At 37.0% G+C, this 25,067-nt stretch overlaps 1 protein-coding gene and 1 long non-coding RNA gene across 6 annotated transcripts in view; one reads left to right on the top strand and one right to left on the bottom strand.

Annotated features, from left to right (window-relative positions):
- Positions 1 to 25,067, top strand: part of LOC123537885 (transmembrane protein 41A-A-like) — a 210,189-nt gene that overhangs the window by 82,933 nt on the left and 102,189 nt on the right. For all 5 annotated transcript variants that reach the window (XR_006683650.2, XM_045321791.2, XM_045321790.2 and 2 more), the window contains exon 3: positions 4,364 to 4,520. Coding sequence is in view for 4 of the 5 variants with exons in the window: in XM_045321791.2 (XP_045177726.1) it covers positions 4,364 to 4,520 (157 nt within the window). In the remaining variant the exon portion in view is untranslated. The remainder of the gene's footprint in view (positions 1 to 4,363; positions 4,521 to 25,067) is intronic.
- LOC128550674 (uncharacterized) overlaps positions 10,236 to 25,067 on the bottom strand; it is a 39,446-nt gene continuing 24,614 nt past the window's right edge. The window contains exons 2-3 of the long non-coding RNA XR_008368372.1: positions 11,015 to 11,073; positions 10,236 to 10,789 (exon numbers count right to left, since the gene is read on the bottom strand). This is a non-coding gene — a long non-coding RNA (uncharacterized LOC128550674). The remainder of the gene's footprint in view (positions 10,790 to 11,014; positions 11,074 to 25,067) is intronic.

Raw genomic sequence — 25,067 nt, 5'->3', positions numbered from 1 at the left:
TGGGGATACTACTTCCATTCTATTCGGGATACTACTTCCATTCTGCTGGAGATACTACTTCCATTCTGCTGGGGATACTACTTCCATTCTGCTGCAGATACTACTTCCATTCTGCTTGGACTGCTGGGGATACCAGTTCCATTCTGCTGGGGATGCTTCTTCCATTCTGCTGGGGATACTAGTTCCATTCAGCTGGAGATATTACTTCCATTCTGCTGGGGATAGTAGTTCCATCCTGCTGGGGATACTACTTCCATTCTGCAGGGGATACTACTTCCATTCAGCTGGAGATACTAATTCTATTCTGCTGGTCATACTACTTCTATTTTGCTGGGGATATTACTTCCATTCTGCTGGGGATACTAAATCCATTCTGCTGGGAATACTACTTCCATTCTGCTGGGGATACTACTTCTATTCTTCTGGGGATACTGCTTCCTTTCTTATAAGGATATCATTCTATTTTGCTTAGGATACTAGTTCATTTTGCTGGGGATTCTAGTTCTATTCTGCTGGGGATACTAGTTCCATTCTGCTGGGGAAACTACTTCCATTCTCCTGGGTATACCTCTTCCATTCTGCTTGGGATGCTAGTTCCATTCTGCTGGGGATACTATGTCCATTCTGCTGGGAATACTACTTCCATTCTGCTTGGCATACTACTTCTGTTATGCTGGGGATACTACTTCTATTATGCTGGATAATCTACTTCCATTCTGCTGGGATACTACTTCCATTCTGCTTCAGCGATATATGACCATTTGTGTCGATTTGCCGTAAAACCCAACTCATTCATTACTTTAATTCTTCTAGGGATACTACTTCCATTCTGCTGGTGATACTACCTCCATTCTGCTGGGAAGACTACTTCTATTCTGCTGGGGATACTACTTCTATTCTGCTGGGGATACTACTTCCTTTCTGATGAGGATACCATTCTATTTTGCTTGGGATACTAGTCTCTTTCTGCTGGGGATACTACTTTCATTCTGCAGGGGATACTACTTTCATTTGGATAGGGATACTAATTCTATTCTGCTGAGGATACTACTTCTATTTTGCTGGGGATACTACTTCCATTCTGCTGGGAATACTACTTCCATTTTGCTGGGGATACTTGTTCCATTCTGCTGGGGATACTACTTCCTTTCTGCAGGGGATACTAATTCTATTCTGCTGGGGGATACTACTTCCATTCTGCTGGGGATACTAGTTAATAGCACTCTCTTGTGTTCTATAAATAGAACATACAGCAGTTATACCATAATGCAATGCGCGAATTGCGGACAAGAGAGCGTTTTCTGTATATAATGAATCATCAACTATCTGGGAATTAAAAATGTAACATGCCACCTGTATAAAATTGTTGCACCCGTTAACAGAATAAATAAGAGATGAAAATATAAATAACTAATTAAAGAAATATATTGGAACGAATGTAAGGAATATACAAAATATACAGACATATTATTTTAAGAAAACGATTCAAAACGGGCCTACTAAGCAAATAAAGAGCACTATTTTGAAGCATGGCATCCATATTACCCCATATTATACTATTTAAATCTTGCATAAGAAGAACTGTTTACAGCTTAATAACAAGTTACAATATTTTCGGATGCGACACACCAAAGAGCACTTGTAGTTGAAACTTTAATGCTAAATCATTTTGATTCATGATGTCCAAAGAATGTATCAGCAGAATTAAAATCATAACAAATATAACTACATGTTTTGTTTTTTGTAAACAACTGATTCCCACAACACAAGACGAAAACTCATTTATGATCCCCGATGTCAGTGGTCGGTGTGGATCCGTCAAATATTTCTATCTATCCTTTTTAAAAATACATATAAATATATGCATGATTTGGTAGAAAATAATGGTGATGCATTAGATTCAAACATATTTATTCTCAGATAATACCTAAATATTACTATCAAAAGTCAAATATCTTTAGTTTATTATGTCACACTAAGGGGTCATTTGTAATAAAACACAACATATGTATATCACAGAGGTGTTAATTGTTTCAACGAATAACTGAATATGTGGCCAAAAATAATAATGTGGATGACAGTTTACATTAAAATATAAATGTTGTTTATAACATTTAAAAATTTCAGTGAATTTAAATTATGCGATTTTGCATTCACAGATAGATCTATTAAATCAAACAATTAAAACGGAAGATTTTTTACTAAAATATAATGTTAATATATGACAGTAACTAAGAAGAACAATTTGGATCTGTGAATACATTTTTGTTTTAAATAACCGTTTTCCATTTGGTGTTAATATATTATCCCGAGTTATTCTACTTTTTTAAATATTCTTTTTTTTAAACTGGACGTGTCACAAAAAGAACAGAATTATATAATAACATTATCCATCCATACATATATATTGATGAAAAAGTGTTAATTCTAACATGGATATAAAATAAAGAGTTTCTCTGCTAGTTTAGTGAAATAAAAAGTGAAGAAAAACATTTGTTTGCGATGTGCACGCTAGAAACCTGAACAAAAATAACGAAATAAATGCAAAATTTATGGTTTACTTATACTATTGTACAATGAATGCACTGGTTGTTTGTCCGCAAATTGAGTGCTGTGCTATTTTTAGATAGCAGACCTTATCGGTGACGTCACAGTATCTTACATACGAGAGTGTGCTATTCTGCTAGGGATACTAGTTCCTTTTTGTTGGGGATAGTAGTTCCATTCTGCTAGGGATACTAATTCTATTCTGCTAGGGATACTAGTTCCTTTTTGTTGGGGATAGTAGTTCCATTCTGTTGGGGATACTACTTCCATTCTGTTGGGAATAGTAGTTCCATTCTGTTGGGGATACTACTTCCATTCTGTTGGGAATACTAGTTCCATTCTGTTGGGGAAACTACTTCCATTCTGCAGGGTATACTACTTCCATTCGGCTAGGGATACTAGTTCCTTTTTGTTGGGGATAGTAGTTCCATTCTGCTGGGGATACTACTTCCATTCTGTTGGGAATACTAGTTCCATTCTGTTGGGGAAACTACTTCCATTCTGCAGGGTATACTACTTCCATTCGGCTAGGGATACTAATTCTATTCTGCTGGGGATACTACTTCTATTTTGCTGGGGATACTACTTCCATTCTGCTGGATACTACTTCCATTCTACTGGATACTACTTCCATTCTGCTGGTGATACTTGTTCCATTCTGCTTAGAATACTACTTCCATTCTGCTTGGAATACTACTTCCATTATGCTGGGGATACTACTTCCATTCTGCTGGGGATACTACTTCTATTCTGCTGGGGATACTATTTCCTTTCTGATGAGGATATGATTCTATTTTGCTTGGGGTACTAGTTCATTCTGCTGGGGATACTAGTTCCATTCTGCTGGGTATACTACTTCCATTCGGCTAGGGATACTAATTCTATTCTGCTGGGGATACTACTTCTATTTTGCTGGGGATACTACTTCCATTCTGCTGGGAATACTAGTTCAGTTCTGTTGGGGATGGTAGTTCCATTCTGCTGGATACTACTTCCATTCTGCTGGTGATTCTGCTTGGAATACTACTTCCATTCTGCTGGAGATACTACTTCTATTCTGCTGGGGATACTACTTCTATTCTGCTGGGGATACTATTTCCTTTCTGACGAGGATACCATTCTATTTTGCTTGGGGTACTAGTTCATTCTGCTAGGGATACTAGTTCCATTCTGCTGGGGATACTAGTTCCATTCTGCTGGGGATACTACTTCCATTTTGCTGGGTATACTACTTCCATTCTGCTTGGGATGCTAGTTCCATTCTGGGAATGGGTACTACTTCCATTCTGCTAGGTATACTACTTCCATTCTGCTAGGTATACTACTTCCATTCTGCTTGGGATGCTAGTTCCATTCTGGGAATGGGTACTACTTCCATTCTGCTAGGTATACTACTTCCATTCTGCTAGGTATACTACTTCCATTATGCTGGGGATACTACTTCCATTCTGCTGGGGATACTATTTCCATTCTGCTGGGGATACTACTTCAATTCTGCTGGGGATACTATTTCCATTCTGCTGGGGATACTACTTCCCTTATGCTGGGGAAACTACTTCCATTCTGCTGGGGAAACTAGTTCAGTCCTGCAGGGGATACTAGTTCCATTCTGCAGGGAACACCAGTTACCTTTTGCTGGAGATAATAATTTTATTCTGTTGGAGATACCATTACTTTCTTCTTTGGATACAAATTCTCTTAATTTGCTTGTTTACTCACTCATTAGGAGTTAGTAAATATAAAGTGCTTGTTAGTTGTACCAAGGAATGGTTAGAGTTTAAAAAAAAATCTTTAATGCAGCCTTAATTTTTTGCAGATCAGCACTGAAGTTTCCAAGGAATTTTGATGATCTTACAGCACTGGCTAGTCTATTACAGGAGTATAAATCAGATAACTTGCAATATGTCATGTTACTCTTCTGTAGTGCCTATCTGTTTAAACAGACATTTGCAATCCCAGGCTCCTTTTTTATGGTAAGTTTTATTACATTTTTACTGGTCTTACATCATAATCATTACTTGGCATTGCATGATAAAACTGCATTTAAAAAAGCTGTTGGTGGATCTTGGTGGAGTTATATAGGAAAAAATACTTAAAAAATTATCAGATCATATTTCCTAGACTATTTGATTATAATTACTTGATTAGGGGTCACTTGACTGTGAACTTGACCTACTGACCTACTTCCTTGTTTTTTGAGATACAGCCTGGAAATTTGGATGACATGTACAGTTTTGCACACCAATCTTAAAACTGACTTTCAGTGACCATGAATGTGACCTACTTTCTTAATATTTTAGCATCAGTTTGACATTTGAAACATGTAGCTCATATTACTCAGGTGAGCGATCCAGGGTCATCATGACCCTCTTGTTGCAAAATAATGTCCCTTTTTCGGACTTAGCAATTTTTGGTTTAGTTTTGTATGTAAGCTGGTAGCTCAGTACACACAAATGGGAATGGATTGCAACTTCACACACTTATCCACTGTGATTAGCTGACATGCATTCTACAGGGTACATAACTCTCTATTGCATTTTAACAAAATTGTGCCCCTTTTTTAATCCCCCGCCGTGGCGGAGGGATTATAGGAATGGTCTCCGTCCATCCTTCCGTCCGTCCGTCCTTCCGTCCGTCTTTCCGTCCGTCTTTCCGTCCGTCCTTCCGTCCATAACAAAATCGTGTCCGGTCCATATCTCCTAAACCCCTTGAAGGATTTTCATGAAACTTGGGTCAAATGATCACCTCATCAAGACGATGTGCAGAACCCATGAGTCAGCCTTGTCGGTTCAAGGTCAAGGTCACAACTCAAGGTCAAAGGTTTGAGCCTGCCATTTTGTGTCCGCTCTATATCTCCTAAACCCCTTGAAGGAATTTTATAAAACTTGGGTCAAATGATCACCTCATCAAGACGATGTGCAGAACCTATGAGTCAGCCATGCCGGCTCAAGGTCAAGGTCACAACTCAAGGTCAAAGGTTTGAGCCTTCCATTTTGTGTCCGCTCTATATCTCTTAAATCCTTTGAAGGAATTTTATAAAACTTAGGTCAAATGATCACCTCATCAAGATGATGTGCAGAACACATGAGTCAGTCATGCCGGCTCAAGGTCAAGGTCACAACTTAGGGTCAAAGGTTTGAACCTTCCATTTTGTGTCCGCTCTATATCTCCTAAACCCCTTGAAGGGTTTTCATCAAACTTGGGTCAAACGATCACCTCATCAAGGCGATGTGCAGAACTTATAAGTCAGCCTTGTTGGCTCAAGGTCAAGGTCACAACTGAAGGTCAAAGGTTTGAGCCTTCCATTTCGTGTCCACTCTATATCTCCTAAACCCCTTGAAGGAATTTTATAAAACTTGGGTCAAATGATTACCTCATCAGAACGATGTGCAGAAATTATGAGTCAACCATGCCAGCTCAAGGTCAAGGTCACAACTAAGGGTCGAAGGTTTGAGCCTTCCATTTGGTGTCCACTCTGTATCTCCTTAACCCCTTGAAGGATTTTCATCAAACTTGGGTCAAATGATCACCTCATCAAGAACTCATGAGTCAGCCATGTCAACTCAAGGTCAAGGTCACAACTGAAGGTCAAAGGTTTCAGCTCTGTATCTCCTAAACCCCTTGAAGGAATTTCATGAAACTTTGGTCAAATGATCACCTCATCAAGACGTTGTGCAGAATTCATGAGTCAGCCATGTCAGTTCATGGTCAAGGTCACAACTGAAGGTCAAAGGTTTCAGCTCTGTATCTCCTAAATCCCTTGAAGGATTTTCATCAAACTTGGGTCATATGATCGCCTCATCAAGAACTCATGAGTCAGCCATGTCAACTCAAGGTCAAGGTCACAACTGAAGGTCAAAGGTTTCAGCTCTGTATCTCCTAAACCCCTTGAAGGATTTTTATGAAACTTTGGTCAAATGATCACCTCATCAAGACGTTGTGCAGAATTCATGAGTCAGCCATGTCAGTTCAAGGTCAAGGTCACGGCTAAAATCAAAGCTTTTACCCTTTCACGATCCATAGCAGTGGCGGGGGATTTAGCTGTCTTTCAGACTGCCTTGTCAACTTTTATATTAATTTAGTTGAAGAGTCAAGCATTGCTGTCCTCCGACAGCTCTTGTTGTCATATGGTTGGGCTTAGCCTCTTTCAGAGGTCGCAAGAGCTATAATTAAAAAAACGCTTTGAACAAGTTCTTCACATAAAACACCTGATGGATCATCACCTGGACCACTCTCAAATTTATTCATTTGATACGTTTGGCCCCTTTTATGTGACTAAAGACTAATTATTTTGAACGGAATATGTTTACTGTTACAATGAGCTCAGCTTTTAGAATTAAATGGAGTTATTTGAAAGTGTAACTAGAACGAAATATTGTCTTGGAGTAGTTTGGTACCAAGTGTTTAACATGTACATTTGAGCTTAAAAGAACAGATGCCTTTAAGAGAGCACAAACAAACTTGTAAGATATCTTGAACATGGCTGGGGGCGGGGTGGGTGTGGTCACAACTTCACATGTTAAAGGTTTGAACATTTTTAAAAAAAAAGGAATGGAAAAAAATATATACATTTTTTGGGGTGGGGGGGGGGGGAATATATCACAAGTTATGAAGCAGAAATTGCCAAATTTATAGTACCCTATTTAGTTAACACTAGAAACTTCTAAGAGCCATAACTCTGGTGTTACTTGGGCAATCTGACTGAAACTTGACTGACCGCATAACCTCATAGTGTTGAACATGTATATGAAGTTTTATTTAAATATTCCCAACCACTTCCTAGATATGGCTCCGGACGGAAAGACGGATGGACGGAGGGACAACGCTAAAACCATATCTCTCCGACTTCGTCGGGGGTAATAAAACGTGGTTAAAATATTAACTGCTGTAGGGAAATGTCACCCTGCAAGTTTTGGTCTGATAGCACGAGTATGATAATATTTATTGCCCTTTGTATATGTGTATGTATTACATATATAGTGTTTTATTTCATATTCTGTCCGTCTTGTGTCGTATCTCAGACATGGAAAGAAGGATATCAATAAAACATGGTAGAAATGTTAACTGCTATAGGGAAATGTCACCTTGCAAGTTTTGGTCTGATAGCACGAGTATGACAATATTTATTGCCCTTTGTATATGTGTATGTATTACATATATAGTGTTTTATTTCATATTCTGTCCGTCTGGTGTCGTATCTCAGACATGGCAAGAAGGATATCAATAAAGCATGGTAGAAATGTTAACTGCTATAAAGAAATAAGTTTTATTACCCTTTGAACATATAAAAATGTAAAAGTCTGTGCCAGAGCAAGTAAATTATAAAGAAAAAATAAATAACATTACATAGGTTACTTAAATTAGTATTTGCTAACCTGATGAGTAAATAAACGAAACCGGTTGGCAGATATTAAGTAACCCACGTAATATTATTATGTCTCCCCCAGGAGACATATTGTTTTTGCCCTGTCCGTCCGTCCGTCTGTCCGTCCGTCCGTCCGTACGTCCGTACGTCACACTTCATTTCCGAGCAATAACTGGAGAACCATTTGACCTAGAACCTTCAAACTTTATAGGGTTGTAGGGCTGCTGGAGTAGACGACCCCTATTGTTTTTGGGGTCACTCTGTCAAAGGTCAAGGTCACAGGGGCCTGAACATTGAAAACCATTTCCGATCAATAACTAGAGAACCACTTGACCCAGAATGTTGAAACTTCATAGGATGATTGGTCATGAAGAGTAGATGACCCCTATTGATTTTGGGGTCACTCCGTCAAAGGTCAAGGTCACAGGGGCCTGAACATTGAAAACCATTTCCGATCAATAACTAGAGAACCACTTGACCCAGAATGTTGAAACTTCATAGGATGATTGGTCATGAAGAGTAGATGACCCCTATTGATTTTGGGGTCACTCCGTCAAAGGTCAAGGTCACAGGGGCCTGAACATTGAAAACCATTTCCGATCAATAACTGGAGAACCACTTGACCCAGAATGTTGAAACTTCATAGGATGATTGATCATGAAGAGTAGATGACCCCTATCGATTTTGGGGTCACTCCATCAAAGGTCAAGGTCACAGGGGCCTGAACATGGAAAACCATTTCCGATCAATAACTGGAGAACCACTTCACCCAGAATGTTGAAACTTCATAGGATGATTGTACATGCAAAGTAGATGACCCCTATCGATTTTGGGGTCACTCCATTAAAGGTCAAGGTCACAGGGGCCTGAACATTGAAAACCATTTCCGGTCAGTAACTTGAGAACCACTTGACCCAGAATGTTGAAACTTAATAGGATGATTGGTCATGCAGAGTAGATGACCCCTAACGATTTTGGGATCACTCTGTGAAAGGTCAAGGCCACAGGGGCCTGAACATTGAAAACCATTTCCGGTCAGTAACTTGAGAACCACTTGACCCAGAATGATGAAACTTCATAGGATGATTGGTCATGCAGAGTAGATGACCCCTAACAATTTTGGGGTCACTCTGTTAAAGGTCAAGGCCACAGGGGCCTGAACATGGAAAACCATTTCCAATCAATAACTTGAGAACCTCTCGACCCAGAATGTTGAAACTTCATAGGATGATTGTTCATACAGAGTAAATGACCACTATTGTTTTTGGGGTCACTCTGTTAAAGGTCAAGGTCACAGGGGCCTGAACATTGATAACCAGTTCCGATCAATAACTTGAGAACCACTTGACCCAGAATGTTGAAACTTAATAGGATGATTGTACATGCAGAGTAGATGACCCCTATTTATTTTGAGGTCACTTGATCAAAGGTCAAGGTCACAGGAGCCTGAACAGTGACTTGAGAACCACTAGGCCAAGAGTGTTGAAATTTAGCGGGATGACTGGACATGCCAAGTAGATGATCCCTATTGCAGCCAACCATCAGTGTCTCTTTGACTTTCGCTCCTGACCCCTATTGACTTCTTGCCTGTAGGACTTTGCATTTGGGGAGACATGCGCTTTTTTACAAAAGCATTTTCTAGTTTATTTTTTCTTTATATATATAGTACATAGATAGTTCATTTTCTGTCCCTCCAGAGTCATATTTCACACATGGTTTAATTGATGTCAATAACACATGGTAGAAATGTTAACTGTTATATGCAAGTTTCAATTAGATTGGTTGAGATGGCCCTTTTGTAATTATATATATATATATAGTGTTTTTATTTGATCTTTTGTCTGTCAGTAGTCATAACTTAGAATCAGTGAGTAGGATTTCAATAAAATGTGTTAGAAACTCTACCTTACCTAGTTTTGAATTATCTCCCCATTTTATACAAAACAATGCTTGTGCGGAGCATAACTTGTAAAGGATTAATGGCATTTGATTGAAACTTCACATGATGATAGATGTAATTGAATGGAAGTGCAGCGTCAAGGGACAATAACTCTACCTAACTTAGTTTTTGAGCTATCTTCTTTTATTATACAAAATAATGCTTGTCCAGAGCATAATTTGAAAAGCTTGTCTGAAATATAACTCGAAAATTATTAAAGACATTTAGTTGAAACTTCACAGAATGATCAAAGCTATTGAGCGAAAGTGTAGTGTCAAGCACATGCTTCTGGAGAATCATTCGGTTTTACCGATTCCTTATTATTAACTGTTGAAAGGTCTACTATTAACCCCCAAAACTATAGAGATCATCTACTCAGTTAGTCCAATCATCCTATGAAGTTTGAATACTCTTGGTCATATGGATCTCTAGTTTTTGGGCAGAAGGCAAGTGTGACAGATGGACTGACGGACGGACAGGGTAAAAACATTGTCTCCCCTTGTATGGGAGACATAAATATATGGTGTGACCAGTACTCCTTCTGGATATAACTAAAATTGTAATATACAAGAAGAACTTTATTATGCAATAAATCATACATGAAACATGAACACAGCATGATAAACCAAACATTCATTCAAAATATAGACTTTTACATTAAATCTGGCGTTTTATTCTGGAGACATCTGCAAGCGGAGTCGGAAGTTTATTTAAGTATATTTTGTCAAGTTACGAACAAGTTTCAGTAGACGATATTTAGTTCTCCGATATGCCCATTCAAACAGTTGGAAGAAGTTTACTGTCGTTTCTTTGTACTTTCCCCCACCGCATCAAACAGCTAGTGATCCCCGAGTAAAGCATTTCTACTTCTGGAGATCTTTTACTCCTTTGATTTACCTTGGACCATTGCACGTGCTTTGACGACGAATAAGTCATCACTGAAATCAGATATTAATCCAGTATTAACAGACGACTTGATTAAGTATTATTCCATATATACATAAACTCATTATTCAAATGTAGTTTATAAGTACAGTTACTTCCAGTACAAGAATGACATTTCTGTAACAATGTAACCACTACCGATTATTTATAAGGCCCATTAAGTTACTTTTAAAAACAAAACATAAAAGACTTGAGTAACCACAGTAGTAAAGTTTTACCTTGAATTTGGTTTTCTCTTCTAGCATGATGCTCGGTGATACGACAGGACTATGATAGACTGAAATTAGAAAGGAGAACTTATTGTTTTAACATGTGATAGAAGTATTACAATACAAAGTTCCCTGTTAGCAATCTATAACAGGAGATGCCTCTTGAAATCCATGATAATTTATTTTTAAGTTCTGAATTAATTTCACTATATACAGCATGTGTAATGTGGTTGTTTTTTAGGCTGTTAAACGTCCCCTAAAGATTTCCTCCAGTGTATTTATTTCTTTTCTCTTTCGGAAGTGAACATATAACATTGAAATATGAATGGGATTCAGTAGCAGATACCTCCTTAAGTTTGAAATATTTAGTTTTACGTTGAATAGGGGTTTCTCTGCTAGCAGCTAGGCTCATGATAATATAGGACTGACTGTATGGTAGACTGAAATTAGAAAGGAAACTTATCATATACTTTTGATCAGTTTTAAGAAGTAAACATAATTATACCGTTACGAATGTAGGTTCAACCTTAATCAGACCAACTTTGGCTTTGCACTGAGGTTCAGTCCGGTCATGAAATATGCTGACGCAAGTTAAATTAGTGACAAACGTTCCAGTTACTCAAATGGCAGTTTCAATCACAAAAAAGTCTGATTAAACGACACACAAGTTCTGGTTGCTCTCATCCATAGCACTCTGAAAATGCTCTGAACCATAGCAAGGTTGTGTTTTTCCAGAAACGAGTCTAGCATTTACTTTCATATTTTCCTTTGGGCCATAACTAAGATATAATAAGAAAACTATGTGCTATTCAAGTTGCTAGTGACAAGAGGTTGCATATTTACACGTTTTTCCTGAAAATACTCCCAACCATAACACGGCATCTTCCACTCAGAAAATCACTTTTTATAGTTATGTCTCCCACCACACAGTGGTATGGGAGACATATTGATTTACTCCAGTCTGTGTGTGTATCTGTCTGTCTGTCTGTCACAAAGCTTGTCCGCACTCTAAGTCGAACATTTCTCATATGATTTTCACCAAACTTAAACAAAATTTGTTTGACCATAAGACCTCGGCCAAGTTCGATAACTAGCCAAATCGGTCTAGGCATATTGGAGTTATGGCCCTTGAGTTACCAAAAATCGGCCTTTTTACTCTTGTCGGCACTCTAAGTCTAACATTTCTCATCCGATCTTCAATAAAATGTGTTTGACCATGAGACCTCGGCCAAGTTCGATAACCAGCCAAATCGGTCCAGGCATTTTGGAGTTACGGCCCTTGAATTACCGAAAAATCCACCTTTTTACTCTTGTCTGCACTCTAAGTCGAACATTTCTCATCCGATCTTCACCAAACTTGAACAAAATGTGTTTGGCCATAAGACCTTAGCCAAGTTTGATAACTAGCCAAATGCGCCTAGAGAAACTAGACATTTTTCATAGGGGCAGTTGTGGGAGACATGCGCTTTTCTCAAAAGCATCTCTAGTTTTTTAAATAAATCTCAGCATTTCCCTGGATATTTCCGGCTGTCGAGGGTGTATCTTTGTATGGAACAGGTGTTCGTCTTTAGTTTGTGAAAATCCATCAAATATTAAGAAAATAAATGACAAAAATATTACCTGAATCGAGCCAGTTTTTGTTCGATTTTATTCGCAACCTTAGCTAATAAGTCAGGTGGGTTTGCCACTGTGATTGAAGCTACAAAACATCACATGCTCAGGGACCATTTCATTGCAGGAGTCTATTTTTAGATCATGCATATTCATATTATTAATCTCTATTCTACAGTGTATCAAATATTCAATGCATGGGTTAGTACTCTATACGAATTATTGTTCCTTGTCAGCTTGCTATTAATAACATGCATTTCACTATTGATTTACGTAAAGACACATGAACACACATTGGCACAGAGGCTATTTGTAATGAATATGCATGAGTACAAGATGGTGGCACCCATCTGGTAATCTGATGTCTTTGACAGTACCCTTGTATCCATTACTTGCTTGGTCTAGTATGAAATGTCAACCGTAAGTGTTCCTTCTCAAGAGAAGGAACAATGGTCTGTGGGCCAGTTTCTGTAAGTCCTCTACTTTTTCGATTTCGTAACCCAGAAATTAGGCAATGGTTCATCTATTTCAGGCATTAATACATTCATTCCGGGGATGGTTTAAGACCATATGTCACTTTCTACCGTATGTCAAACAAAAATTATACTCATTTGAGTAAACCATGTTTACTGAACATGCACACATGACTGTTATAATTTTGTTGGACTTAACCCTGTTACTATTCTCAATTATAGGATGTCGAAAAACTAAAGTAAAACAATGATGCCTCTTTCAGCATCACTGTAAAAATAGCATAAATTAGCATTTTTTATGGCTTCTACTTCAAACATAGATAGCATATTGATAATTAATAGTAGACTTGGTTACAGTATGTGCACAGTCTCGATATTTTTTTACTTTCATTCAAAAGTAATACAGAACATGAGGGTATCTAAGAATCAAATATACGTTACCTATGTTTTAAAGGTCACCTATTCAATTTCATATTTCGTATATTATTATTCCAGGCTAATGCATATATCATGCTTATTGGCATTGCAAAGCACCTACTCAGTCAGTTTTTACAGCATTACAAAGATGAAATGAAACATACGTTATGAAACATACATTACCAAGATTACACAGAACATAGAGTAACATTAAAGCTACCCAGGCGAAGTGAAGGTCATATTACCATGGACTACCATGGTAGTTCATGGTCATTTGACCATGGTCGACCACATTTTGTTAAATGGCACCACGGTTTTTGATAGTCAATAATCACCATGGTCGACCGTGGTTGGGGACCATGGTTGACCATGGTCCACGACCATGGTCGAACATGGTGATTATTGACTATAAAAAACTGTGGTGCCATTTAACAAAACATGGTCGACAATGGTCAAACCGTGGTTGACCATGGTCATGACCATGAACTACCATGGTAGTCCAGGTAGACAGATACCTTACGGACAACTAGCAAAATACAAAAGCTCAAATGCTCATGATGAGAACCAGTCCTCACATGAGGTTAAAAATGGACAGAAATAAAATCAAGTGTATATCTGACTACTAAAACTTAATTCCTTTTTCATTTACTGATGTATCGACTTGCAATTTTTTTTACATTTTAAAGAAGTATGCAATATGGGGGGAAGCGTCTCTCAGATTGTTGATATCTTGTTCAATGATATTATAATTTATAATGGAACATTGTCGGTGGCTAAATTTTGATAAAAGAAACTGACTGTTCCATAAAATCATATTGGAGAAAATTTCAAAATTCTGAGAGACCGTTTCTTCTGTAGTAGTTACTTATGTAAATATACTGAAAATTTGGGTATATTATGTGGAAAAAATTACTTTGTAACGAGAAATCAAAATACACTATTTTGATATATCTTAAAATCAGTATATTTGAAACAATGTTTTGCACTTTACAAATTATAAGGTTTGTTTAAAATATATCAAAATATTTCACCAACACAGATAAGTAATTAAATGTATAAATATAAATTTGAAAGGGTCGTGAAAATATATGACAATTTCAGTCTATATCTGTTTTTGCAAGTCAGTCATTTATTTGTCATAAAATTGCTAAGATGACAACAAATTATAGTCAGACTATGAAAGTTTACCTTTGAATCTGTCTATAAATGCAGGAAAACTATTCTATATCTAGGAAAGCATTTGGAGCCAAAATGCAGTCAGGCATCTTTGGTGCATTGTAAAACTTGATAATTGTGAAAATTACTAACATGACCATGGTAGTCCATGGTCAACCATGGTTGAAAAAGGTTGACCACGGTAGACCATGGTCAAACTTTTGATTGTCTTTTGACCATGTTAGTTCATGGTCAACCATAAAAAACCATGGTGACCATGGTCCACCATGGTCAACATTTCGTCTGGATAGGATAGTTTTTGGGTTTCGATGGACTGTGGTGGTTTCAAGACAAAGGTTTTTTTATATTTTCAATGCGTTGTTTTGATATCTATGGAAGGTAAGATTGTATTCAATACTAAAATTATCGGTTTACATGCTATGTGTTCAAAGTTGCTGATGTAATTCCTGATGTACTTTTGAACTTATGAAACATCATACATATACAGTACAACATGTGTAGTGAAATAAATGTCACTTTTGGTAAAACATGTTCTTCAAATAGTTCTGTTTCTTTGATCATAGTGATTTTCAAATATCAGTCTGTGGGAGGCATTACTGAACTACGCGATCATATTGCATTTCCTTAACGAAAACGTAGATGAGACTCCTTTTTGTGCCCCCCCCCCCCCCCCCCCCTCTTGAGTGGTGGGGGCCAATAGATTTGCTCGTGTCCGTGTGTCTGTCGCGCCTAGCTCAAAAAGTATTTGATATAAATTGATGAAACCTTGCATGAGTCTTTATCATGATATCAACTTGCGCACCTCTTATTTTTTGTCTGGCTCCGCCCCCTAATTTTAGAGTTATGGCCCCTGAAATAGTCAAAAATGCACATTTTCACCTTGTGACACGCCTAGCTCAAAAAGTATTTGATATAGATTCATGAAACCCTGCATGAGTCTTAATCATGATATGAACTTGCGCACCTCCTATTTTTCAACTGGGTCTGCCCCCTATTTCTAGAGTTATGGCCCCTGAAATAGTAAAAAAAGGCATATTTTCACCTAATTATGTGCCTCACTCAGAAAGTATTTAATGTAAATTCATGAAACCTTGCTTGAGTCTTTATCATAATGTGACCTTGCACACTTGGCATTCTTCTTGAGAATCTTAGCATTTATTACAGAGTCACTTTTGTGCATTGATGTCTTTATGATATATTTGTAAAAACTATTTTTAGTTATGTGCTTTATTCCGTAGTAATATCCGTGGCAGAGTGGTTATGGTCGATGACTTCAAATCACCTGCCTCTCATCGATGTGGGTTCGAGCCTCACTCGGGGCGTTGAATTCTTCATGTGAGGAAGCCATCCAGCTGGCTTACGGAAGGTCGGTGGTTCTACCCAGGTGCCCGCTTGTGATGAAATAATGCACGGAGGGGCACCTTAGGTCTTCCTCCACCATCAAAGCTGGAAAGTCGCCATATGACCTAAAACTGTGTCGGTGCGACGATAAACCCAACCAAAAAAAATATATATCATTAAGCTACATCCTAAAATGGCTTGAAACATATGTCACTTTAATTATCAATTACAACAATACCAATTTGTATTACTCATACAACCAAACAATAAACAGATACGATACATGACTTCTTGATTTAAGGACTTGCTCAATTTATAGCTGTGAAGCTCTGTACTAGTCCTGTTCATAATGTCAAGCAAATGCATGACTATAGATGTATTCATAATAGTTTGGCACTATTTCGTAGCATTGTGATATATCTGAAAATTTCTGTTTCAAACAAAACAGATAAAACGTTCAAGCACCACCAAAAGGTACATCAATATTTTTGTATCATAAACTGCTTTGATAGGTTAAGAACTATATATGCTCATTTGCGTTTGTAAAAACAGATAGGTCTTTGTCCTTTAAAAAGACGTCGTGAAACTTTGCTGAATTGCATAAACATAAACTTTATAAATCCTTTCAAATGTTTAAAAAAACGTAACTGTTTGTACAGTGATCTTTTTCACTTAACTTTAAAAAAATGTTACAATTTCAGTATATGTTTGATTCTCCATTTCTCGTTATTTTACTAGGATACACTGTATATGTAACATCCGTCAGGCAACCATTCTGATACAAATTAATATTACATTGTAGCTACATTCAAAATCCTTCGAATGAAAATTGAGAGTAACATGTTTAGTTTTAAAAGGAATAAAACAGCATTTAAATTATAATTATTATTGTAACGTCCTTTACGGTATGCATTTTTAAAATGGTGCCATCGTGATTAAAACAAGAGAAGTAGCTCATATTGGTAACGTAGTTTTCAAATGAAATTATTTTGCGGCAAAGCCAAGATAAATGGGCACTTTCATATTCCCCTGTGTTATATGTTGATTTCTGACAATATTTAAGGAATACAATATCATCTTATTCTTTTTTAAAAAGATATTTATAAGGGCTTTCTGGTGATGTATGGTTTATCATACTTTTGTTCAGTATTTTTAGCTCACCTGAGCACAAAATGCTCAAAGGTGAGCTTTTGTGATTACCCTGTGTCAGAATGTTACTCTCAATTAAATCTTGGATGAATTCGATATTGGGTCATCTGGGGTCAAAAACTAGGTCACCAGGTCAAATCAAAGGAAAAGCTTGTTAACACTCTAGAGGTCACAATTTTGGTCCAATCTAAATGAAACCTGGTCAGAATGTTACCCTCAATAAATTCTTAGACGAGTTTGATATAGGGTCATCTGGGGTCAAAAACTAGGTCACCAGGTCAGATCAAAGGAAAAGCTTGTTAACACTCTAGAGGTCACAATTTTGGCCCAATCTTAATGAAACTTGGTCAGAATGTTACCCTCAATAATATCTTGGACGAGCTTGTTAACACTCTAGAGGTCACAATTTTGGCCCAATCTTAATGAAACTTGGTCAGAATGTTGCCCTCAATAATATCTTGGACCAGTTCGATATTGGGTCATCTAGGGTCAAAAACTAGGTCATCAGGTCAAATCAAAGGAAAAGCTTGTTAACACTGTAGAGGCCACATTTATGACTGTATCTTCATGAAACCTGGTCAGAATGTTAATATTGATGATCTCAAGGTCCATTTTGAATCTGGGTCATGTAGGGTCAAAAACTAGGTCACCAGGTCAAATCAAAGGAAAAGCTAGTTAACACTGTAGAGGCCACATGTATGACCGTATCTTAATGAAAATAAGTCAGAATGTTATTCTTGATGATCTATAGTTCATGTTCAAATCTGGGTCAGGTGGGGTAAAAAACCAGGTCACTAGGTCAAATCAAAGGAAAAGGTTGTTAACACCCTAGAGGCCACATTTATGACTGTATCTTCATGAAACTTGGTCAGATTGTTAATCTTGATGATCTTTAGGTCTAGTTTGAATCTGGGTCATGCAGGGTCAAAATCTAGGTCACCGGGTCAAATCAAAGGAAAAGCTTGTTAACAGTCTAGAGGCCATATTTATGACTATATCTTCAGGAAACTTAGTCAGAATGTTAATCTTGATGATCTTTAGGTCAAGTTCGAATCTGGGTCATGTGGGATAAAAAAACTAGGTCACCGGGTCAAATCAAAGGAAAAGCTAGTGAACACTTAAAGGCCACATTTATGACCATATCTTAATGAAACTTGGTCAGAATGTTAATCTTGATGATCTTTAGGCCAGTAGGTCAGGTGAGCGATACAGGGCCTTCATGGCCCTCTTGTTTTATTTACAAGGGTTGGAGAATTGAAAAATGGCTCATTTTTAGTTGTTATGCTGTTGCACGGAAAATTCATTACTTTTTGACCATTTATTTAATTACTTATTTAGTTTGTTACAGTTTTTATTTCAAGTTTTCAAACTTCAAATGACATTCAGGTAAGACATACTTTTTACAGATTTGAAATTGGTCCGAAAATATTCAAGATATTTATAAATAACTAAATCCATCACTTCGTTATGCGTTGATGGTTTTTACCTGCTCTGTTTCTACAAAGGGAATACCAAAGTTATTCTTTAAACTGGCAGATATAATCATTATACTCATGAAAAAGAAACACATTTGCCAGCATCTAAAAGCAAGATATTGATTTGCACTACATTATTTTCTGAAAAATGATAGCTGAATCTTGAGTCTGTAGCCCCATTTTCAACAGTGTACCGCTTACACAAAAACAAGAGCAATATAAAAATGAACCTTTGATTATTTTCGGGTTATCCCACATACTAACTACAGAAAATTTCTTAAGAGAAGAAGCAGAAAAAAGTTTTGAACAAAAAACAGTTGTCTGTAGCCCTGTAGAGTTCGTAGCCACACCATATTCTTTCAACTAAATCAGAATTTTTTATGCAATAATCATATCTAATACTAATAATTTTTCTCATTTATGATATAACAAAAGAGCTTCATTATTTCAAACGTCTAAGATGTTGATAGTAAACAGTATAATGGGAAAAAAGATATAATTGTAATAAATTAATCATATTTTGACCAATTTCCAACACTGATCTTACAGATCTAATGCATATTGATGTTTGTTTAGTATCATAAAGTACGGTTAAGGATACACTGTATCAGACTTATAATAAAAATTGTATTAACAAAGTATTTATATATTGATAATACCGGTAAATACAAGTTGAAATGTTATACAAGGAGCCTACGGACTCTACACTTCCATAACGAGTCCCGTTTCTGTTACATTTACCAATCTATTTCCAGATAATATAAAGAAACAAACATAACAAACATGAGACCTGCAACAAGGAACCAAATAGCTGAAGAAAGCAATTTTTTGCATAATTTTGTGTACTGTTGACTGAAGCAGGGATGAAACATATTGTGTAGAGTCCATAGCCCTATATTAGTCTGTATTTTAAATATGCAACCATTCTGTATTTGAATTAAGGTTTCTAGGTTTAAACATGTTTTATTTAAGAAATAATTTATAGCAAAACAGTGCTTTATCACTATTTATACTGTGATGATGATGGGTGGTTATACGCCGGACATACTAATTTCACGAGGGCACAGCCCGAGTTAAATTATTTAGGACGACATATAACCACCCGAGTGTATAAATAGTGATATTGATAAAGCACTGTTTTGCTATAAATAATTTTGATTCTAATAATTCTTTATTGTAAAATTTATATCAAATATAATCATAATGGAACTGTTTCTTCATGCAAGCATGGCACCAATGGTAGGTCTTTGTTTATATACGCCAGGACCGGAAATGGTAATACGTCTTGCGGTAAAGTTCAATTTGGATGAAAATTATTGTGAATTATTCAGCAAAGCGAATAACTAAGTATGTTTGTAAATTAATCAACACATTTGTGCAATGTGACATTTTGTTTAAAACATGTTATTAAATTAAATATTTCATGACATTTGAAAGTGCTGTTACTTGATGGGTACATGGCGCTAAATGTCACATTGACGAGACGTCAACAAAATATTGTTGTGATGATTAAAGCATCATATTAGAATGTGATTAATCTTCCTGTTAAAAACAAAAGTGAGATACACTGACACATTTCAATGATTTGTTCATGTTCTTCTCATGATGAAACAGTTTGTTCACTTGTTTCTATACAAAGTTTAAATAATCAAAATGCAAAAAAAAAAAAAAAAAAAAATTGTTAGTTATATAATGCTCTTAAATGATCTAAGAATTATAAGACTGTCAGAAAATATCACTAATTCTGGAAACTGACTACAAAATTTATACTACAGCAACTATTTTACTAGTAACCATACCTGGATGTAGAGTCCGTAGGCCTTGAACCTGGGGCTAGAGGGCATCGACGGTAGCATGCATTTCCACTACCGTCCATGAACAGGCTCAATCAAACCGAGCCTGCAACATTTTCGTTTTTGTCTTGTTGAGCAACCTGTGAAGTTTTCAAGTTTCAAGTTTATTCATAAGAACATGACCCCTAACCGGGGTGTGTGCATACATGTTACACAATTATATTACACAAGATTGAGCAATACATATAACTACAATTGTTAATGGCTATATGTAGCTGGACTTACATTGGTATAAAAATATTTGGAAGTACAACTCCAGCAGTCTGCACCATCAACAAGTCCCAAAGAGGTGAGAAATAAGAAATCGTAAATGGAGTGACTATATGATAATTGCACCAAAGTCATGTGGGTCATCACAGAATACTAGAGTCGTAATCCAAAAACCTTAAAATACAGAGACATCTATACTGTACAGTACCATATTCAGAGAGACCAAAAACAAAGTTAGCATTTACAAACAGAGGTGTAATAAGAAAGACACTATTGCAATTTAGATAGTATAACTTTACAGAATTTTGCTAACCTAAGTAAAATACTAACATTTCTTGAATTAAACAATAGTTTCACCTTAGTAATGTTATGTTTTTAATAAAAATCAATCAATTAACATTTACAGACAAGTGTGTAATTAAAAGGAAGAATCTATGAAATTTAGATAGCAGAGTTTTACAAAATTTTGTTAACCTGAATAATATACTAACATTTCCTGAGTTAACCAGTATTTTCACTTTAGTAGTGTTAAGGTTTTTAGCTCACCTTTCACGTAGTGACAGGGTGAGTTTTTGTGATCGCCCGTCGTCCATCCGTCGTCCGTCCACAATTTCTTGTCTGCACGATAGTGGTTTCATTTATGATTTTAATTTAACCAAACTTTCACACAACTTGTATCAGCATAAGATCTCGGTTACTTTCTTGAACTGGCCAGATCCCATAATGGGTTTCAGAGTTATGGTCCCTGAAAGGGCCAAAATTAGCTGTTTTGACCTTGTCTGCGCAATTTTAACCAAACTTGCACACAACTTGTATCACCACAAGATCTTGGTTCCTTTCTTGAACTGGCCAGATTCCTTTATGGGTTCCAGAGTTATGGCCCCTGAAAGGGCCAAAATTAGCTATTTTGACCTTGTGTGCACAATAGCAGCTTCATTTATGATTTGATTTTAACCAAAACTTGCACACAACTTGTATCACCATAAGATCTCGATTCTTTTTTATACGCCCTAAGAGACATAGTATGTTATCGCCTCGGTGTCCATCTGTCTGTCTTCTGTCTGTTTGTTAGCATTTTCCCTTCCGCTCTGTAACTCTTGAACCCCTTGAAGGATTTCAAAGAAACCTGACACAAATGTTCACCTCATAGAAACGATGTGCAGAGCGCATGTTTCAGATGGTTCACTTCAAGGTCAAGGTCACACTTAGGGGTCAAAGGTCATATTACTTTGTGATGTGTGTATATTGCTCTGCATTTGCGTTGCATTGCAGTGCTCTTGTTTTTATTTGGCAGATCCATCTTTTGTTCACTTACAATAATTCTTTTTTAGCTCACCTGTCACAAAGTGACAAGGTGAGCTTTTGTGATCGCGCGTGTCCGTCGTCCGTCGTCCGTGTGTGCATCCGTGCGTGCGTCCGTCCGTCCGTAAACTTTTGCTTGTGACCACTCTAGAGGTCACATTTTTCATGGGATCTTTATGAAAGTTGGTCAGAATGTTCATCTTGATGATATCTAGGTCAAGTTTGAAACTGGGTCACGTGCCTTCAAAAACTAAGTCAGTAGGTCTAAAAATAGAAAAACCTTGTGACCTCTCTAGAGGCCATATACATCGCAAGATCTTCATGAAAATTGGTCAGAATGTTCACCTTGATGATATCTAGGTCAAGTACGAAATTGGGTCACGTGGGGTCAAAAACTAGGTCAGTAGGTCTAAAAATAGAAAAACCTTGTGACCTCTCTAGAGGCCAAATTTTTCATGAGATCTTCATGAATATTGGTCAGAATGTTCACCTTGATGATATCTAGGTCAAGTTCGAAACTGGGTCACATGGGGTCAAAAACTAGGTCAGTAGGTCTAAAAATAGAAAAACCTTGTGACCTCTCTAGAGGTCATATTTTTCATGAGATCTTCATGAATATTGGTCAGAATGTTCACCTTGATGATATCTAGGTCAAGTTTGAAACTGGGTCATGTGGGATTAAAAACTAGGTCAGTAGGTCTAAAAATAGAAAAACCTTGTGACCTCTCTAGAGGCCATATTTCTCAATGGATCTTCATGAAAATTGGTCAGAATGTTCACCTTGATGATATCTAGGTCAGGTTCGAAACTGGGTCACATGCAGTCAAAAACTAGGTCAGTAGATTTAAAAATAGAAAAACCTTGTGACCTCTCTAGAGATCATATTTTTCAATGGATCTTCATGAAAATTGGTCAGAATGTTTACCTTGATGATATCTAGGTTAATTTTGAAACTGGGTCACGTGGGGTTAAAAACTAGGTCAGTAGATCTAAAAATAGAAAAACCTTGTGACCTCTCTAGAGGCGATATTTTTCATGAGATCTTCATGAATGTTGGTCAGAATGTTCACCTTGATGATATCTAGGTCAGATTCGAAACTGGGTCACGTGGGGTCAAAAACTAGGTCAGTAGATCTAAAAATAGAAAAACCTTGTGACCTCTCTAGAGGCCATATTTTTCATGAGATCTTCATGAATGTTGGTCAGAATGTTCACCTTGATGATATCTAGGTCAGGTTCGAAACTGGGTCACGTGGGGTCAAAAACTAGGTCAGTAGGTCAAAAAATAGAAAAACCTTGTGACCACTCTAGAGGCCATATTTCTCAATGGATCTTCATGAAAATTGTTGAGAATGTTCAGTTTGATGATATCTAGGTCAGGTTCGTAACTGGGTCATGTGCGGTCAAAAACTAGGGCAGTAGATCGAAAAATAGAAAAACCTTGTGACCTCTCTAGAGGCCATATTTTTTACAAGATCTTCATGAAAATTTGTGAGAATGTGCATCTTGATGATATCTAGGTCAAGTTTAAAAGTGGGTCACGTGCCTTCAAAAACTAGGTCATTAGGTCAAATAATAGAAAAACCTTGTGACCTCTCTAGAGGCCATATTTTTCAATGGATTTTCATGAAAATTGGTCAGAATTTTTTATCTTGATGATATCTAGGTCATGTGCTCAAAAACCAGGTCACTATGTCAAATAATAGAAATAACGACGTCATACTCAGTTCAACACTGAGTCAAGTGGGGATAGGTGGCGATTCAGTACCATCATGCTCCTCTTGTTTAATGACTTCCCTTTTATGTTACTATAAATAGCTTATTTAGTAACTTTTTTTAGCTCACCTGTCACAAAGTGACAGTGACAAGGTGAGCTTTTGTGATCGCGTGACGTCCGTCGTCTGTGCATCCGTGCATCCGTAAACTTGCTTGTGACCGCTCTTGAGGTCGCATTTTTCATGGGATCTTTATGAAAGTTGGTCAGAATGTTCATCTTGATGATATCTAGGTCAAGTTCGAAACTGGGTTAAGTGCCGTCCAAAACTAGGTCAGTAGGTCTAAAAATAGAAAAACCTTGTGACCTTCCTAGAGGCCGTATTTTTCAATGGATCTTCATGAAAGTTAGTCAGAATGTTCACCTTGATGATATTTAGGTCAGGTTTGAAACTATGTCATGTGCCGACAAAAACTAGGTCAGTAGGTCAAATAATAGAAAAACCTTGTGACCTCTCTAGAGGCCATATTTTTTATGGGATCTGTTTGAAGGTTGGTCAGAATGTTCATCTTGATGATATCTAAGGTCAATTTTGAAACTGGGTCACGTACCATCCAAAACTAGGTCAATAGGTCTAAAATAAGAAAAACCTTGTGACCTCTCTAGAGGCCATATTTTTCAGTGGATCTTCATGAAAATTAGTCAGAATGTTCACCTTGATGATATCTAGGTCAAGTTTGAAACTGGGTCACGTGCCGACAAAATCTAGTTCAGTAGGTCAAATAATAGAAAAACCTTGTAACCTCTCTAGAGGCCATATTTTTCATTGGATCTGTATGAAGGTTGGTCTGAATATTCATCATGATGATATCTAGGTCAGGTTTGAAACTGGGTCAACTGCGGTCAAAAACTAGGTCAGTAGGTCTAAAAATAGAAAAACCTTGTGAGCTCTCCAGAGGCCATACTTTTGAATGGATCTTCATGAAAATTAGTCAAAATGTTCACCTTGATGATATCTAGGTCAGGTTTGTAACTGGGTCACATGCCGACAAAAACTAGGTCAGTAGGTCAAATAATAAAAAGCCCTTATGACCGCTCTACAGGCCATATTTTTCATGGGAACTGTATGAAACTTGGTCTGAATGTTCATCTTGAATATACCTAGGTCAAGTTCGAAACTGGGTCAACTGCGGTCAAAAACTAGGTCAGGAGGTCTAAAAATAGAAAAACCTTGTGACCTCTCTAGAGGCCATACTTTTGAATGGATCATCATGAAAATTAATCAGAATGTTCATCTTGATAATATCTAGGTCAGGTTCCAAACTGGGTCACGTGCCGACA

The sequence above is a fragment of the Mercenaria mercenaria genome, chromosome 18 (genome assembly GCF_021730395.1).
Source record: "Mercenaria mercenaria strain notata chromosome 18, MADL_Memer_1, whole genome shotgun sequence".
In the NCBI taxonomy this organism is placed as follows: domain Eukaryota; kingdom Metazoa; phylum Mollusca; class Bivalvia; order Venerida; family Veneridae; genus Mercenaria; species Mercenaria mercenaria.
This window is presented reverse-complemented; position numbering and strand designations above follow the sequence as displayed.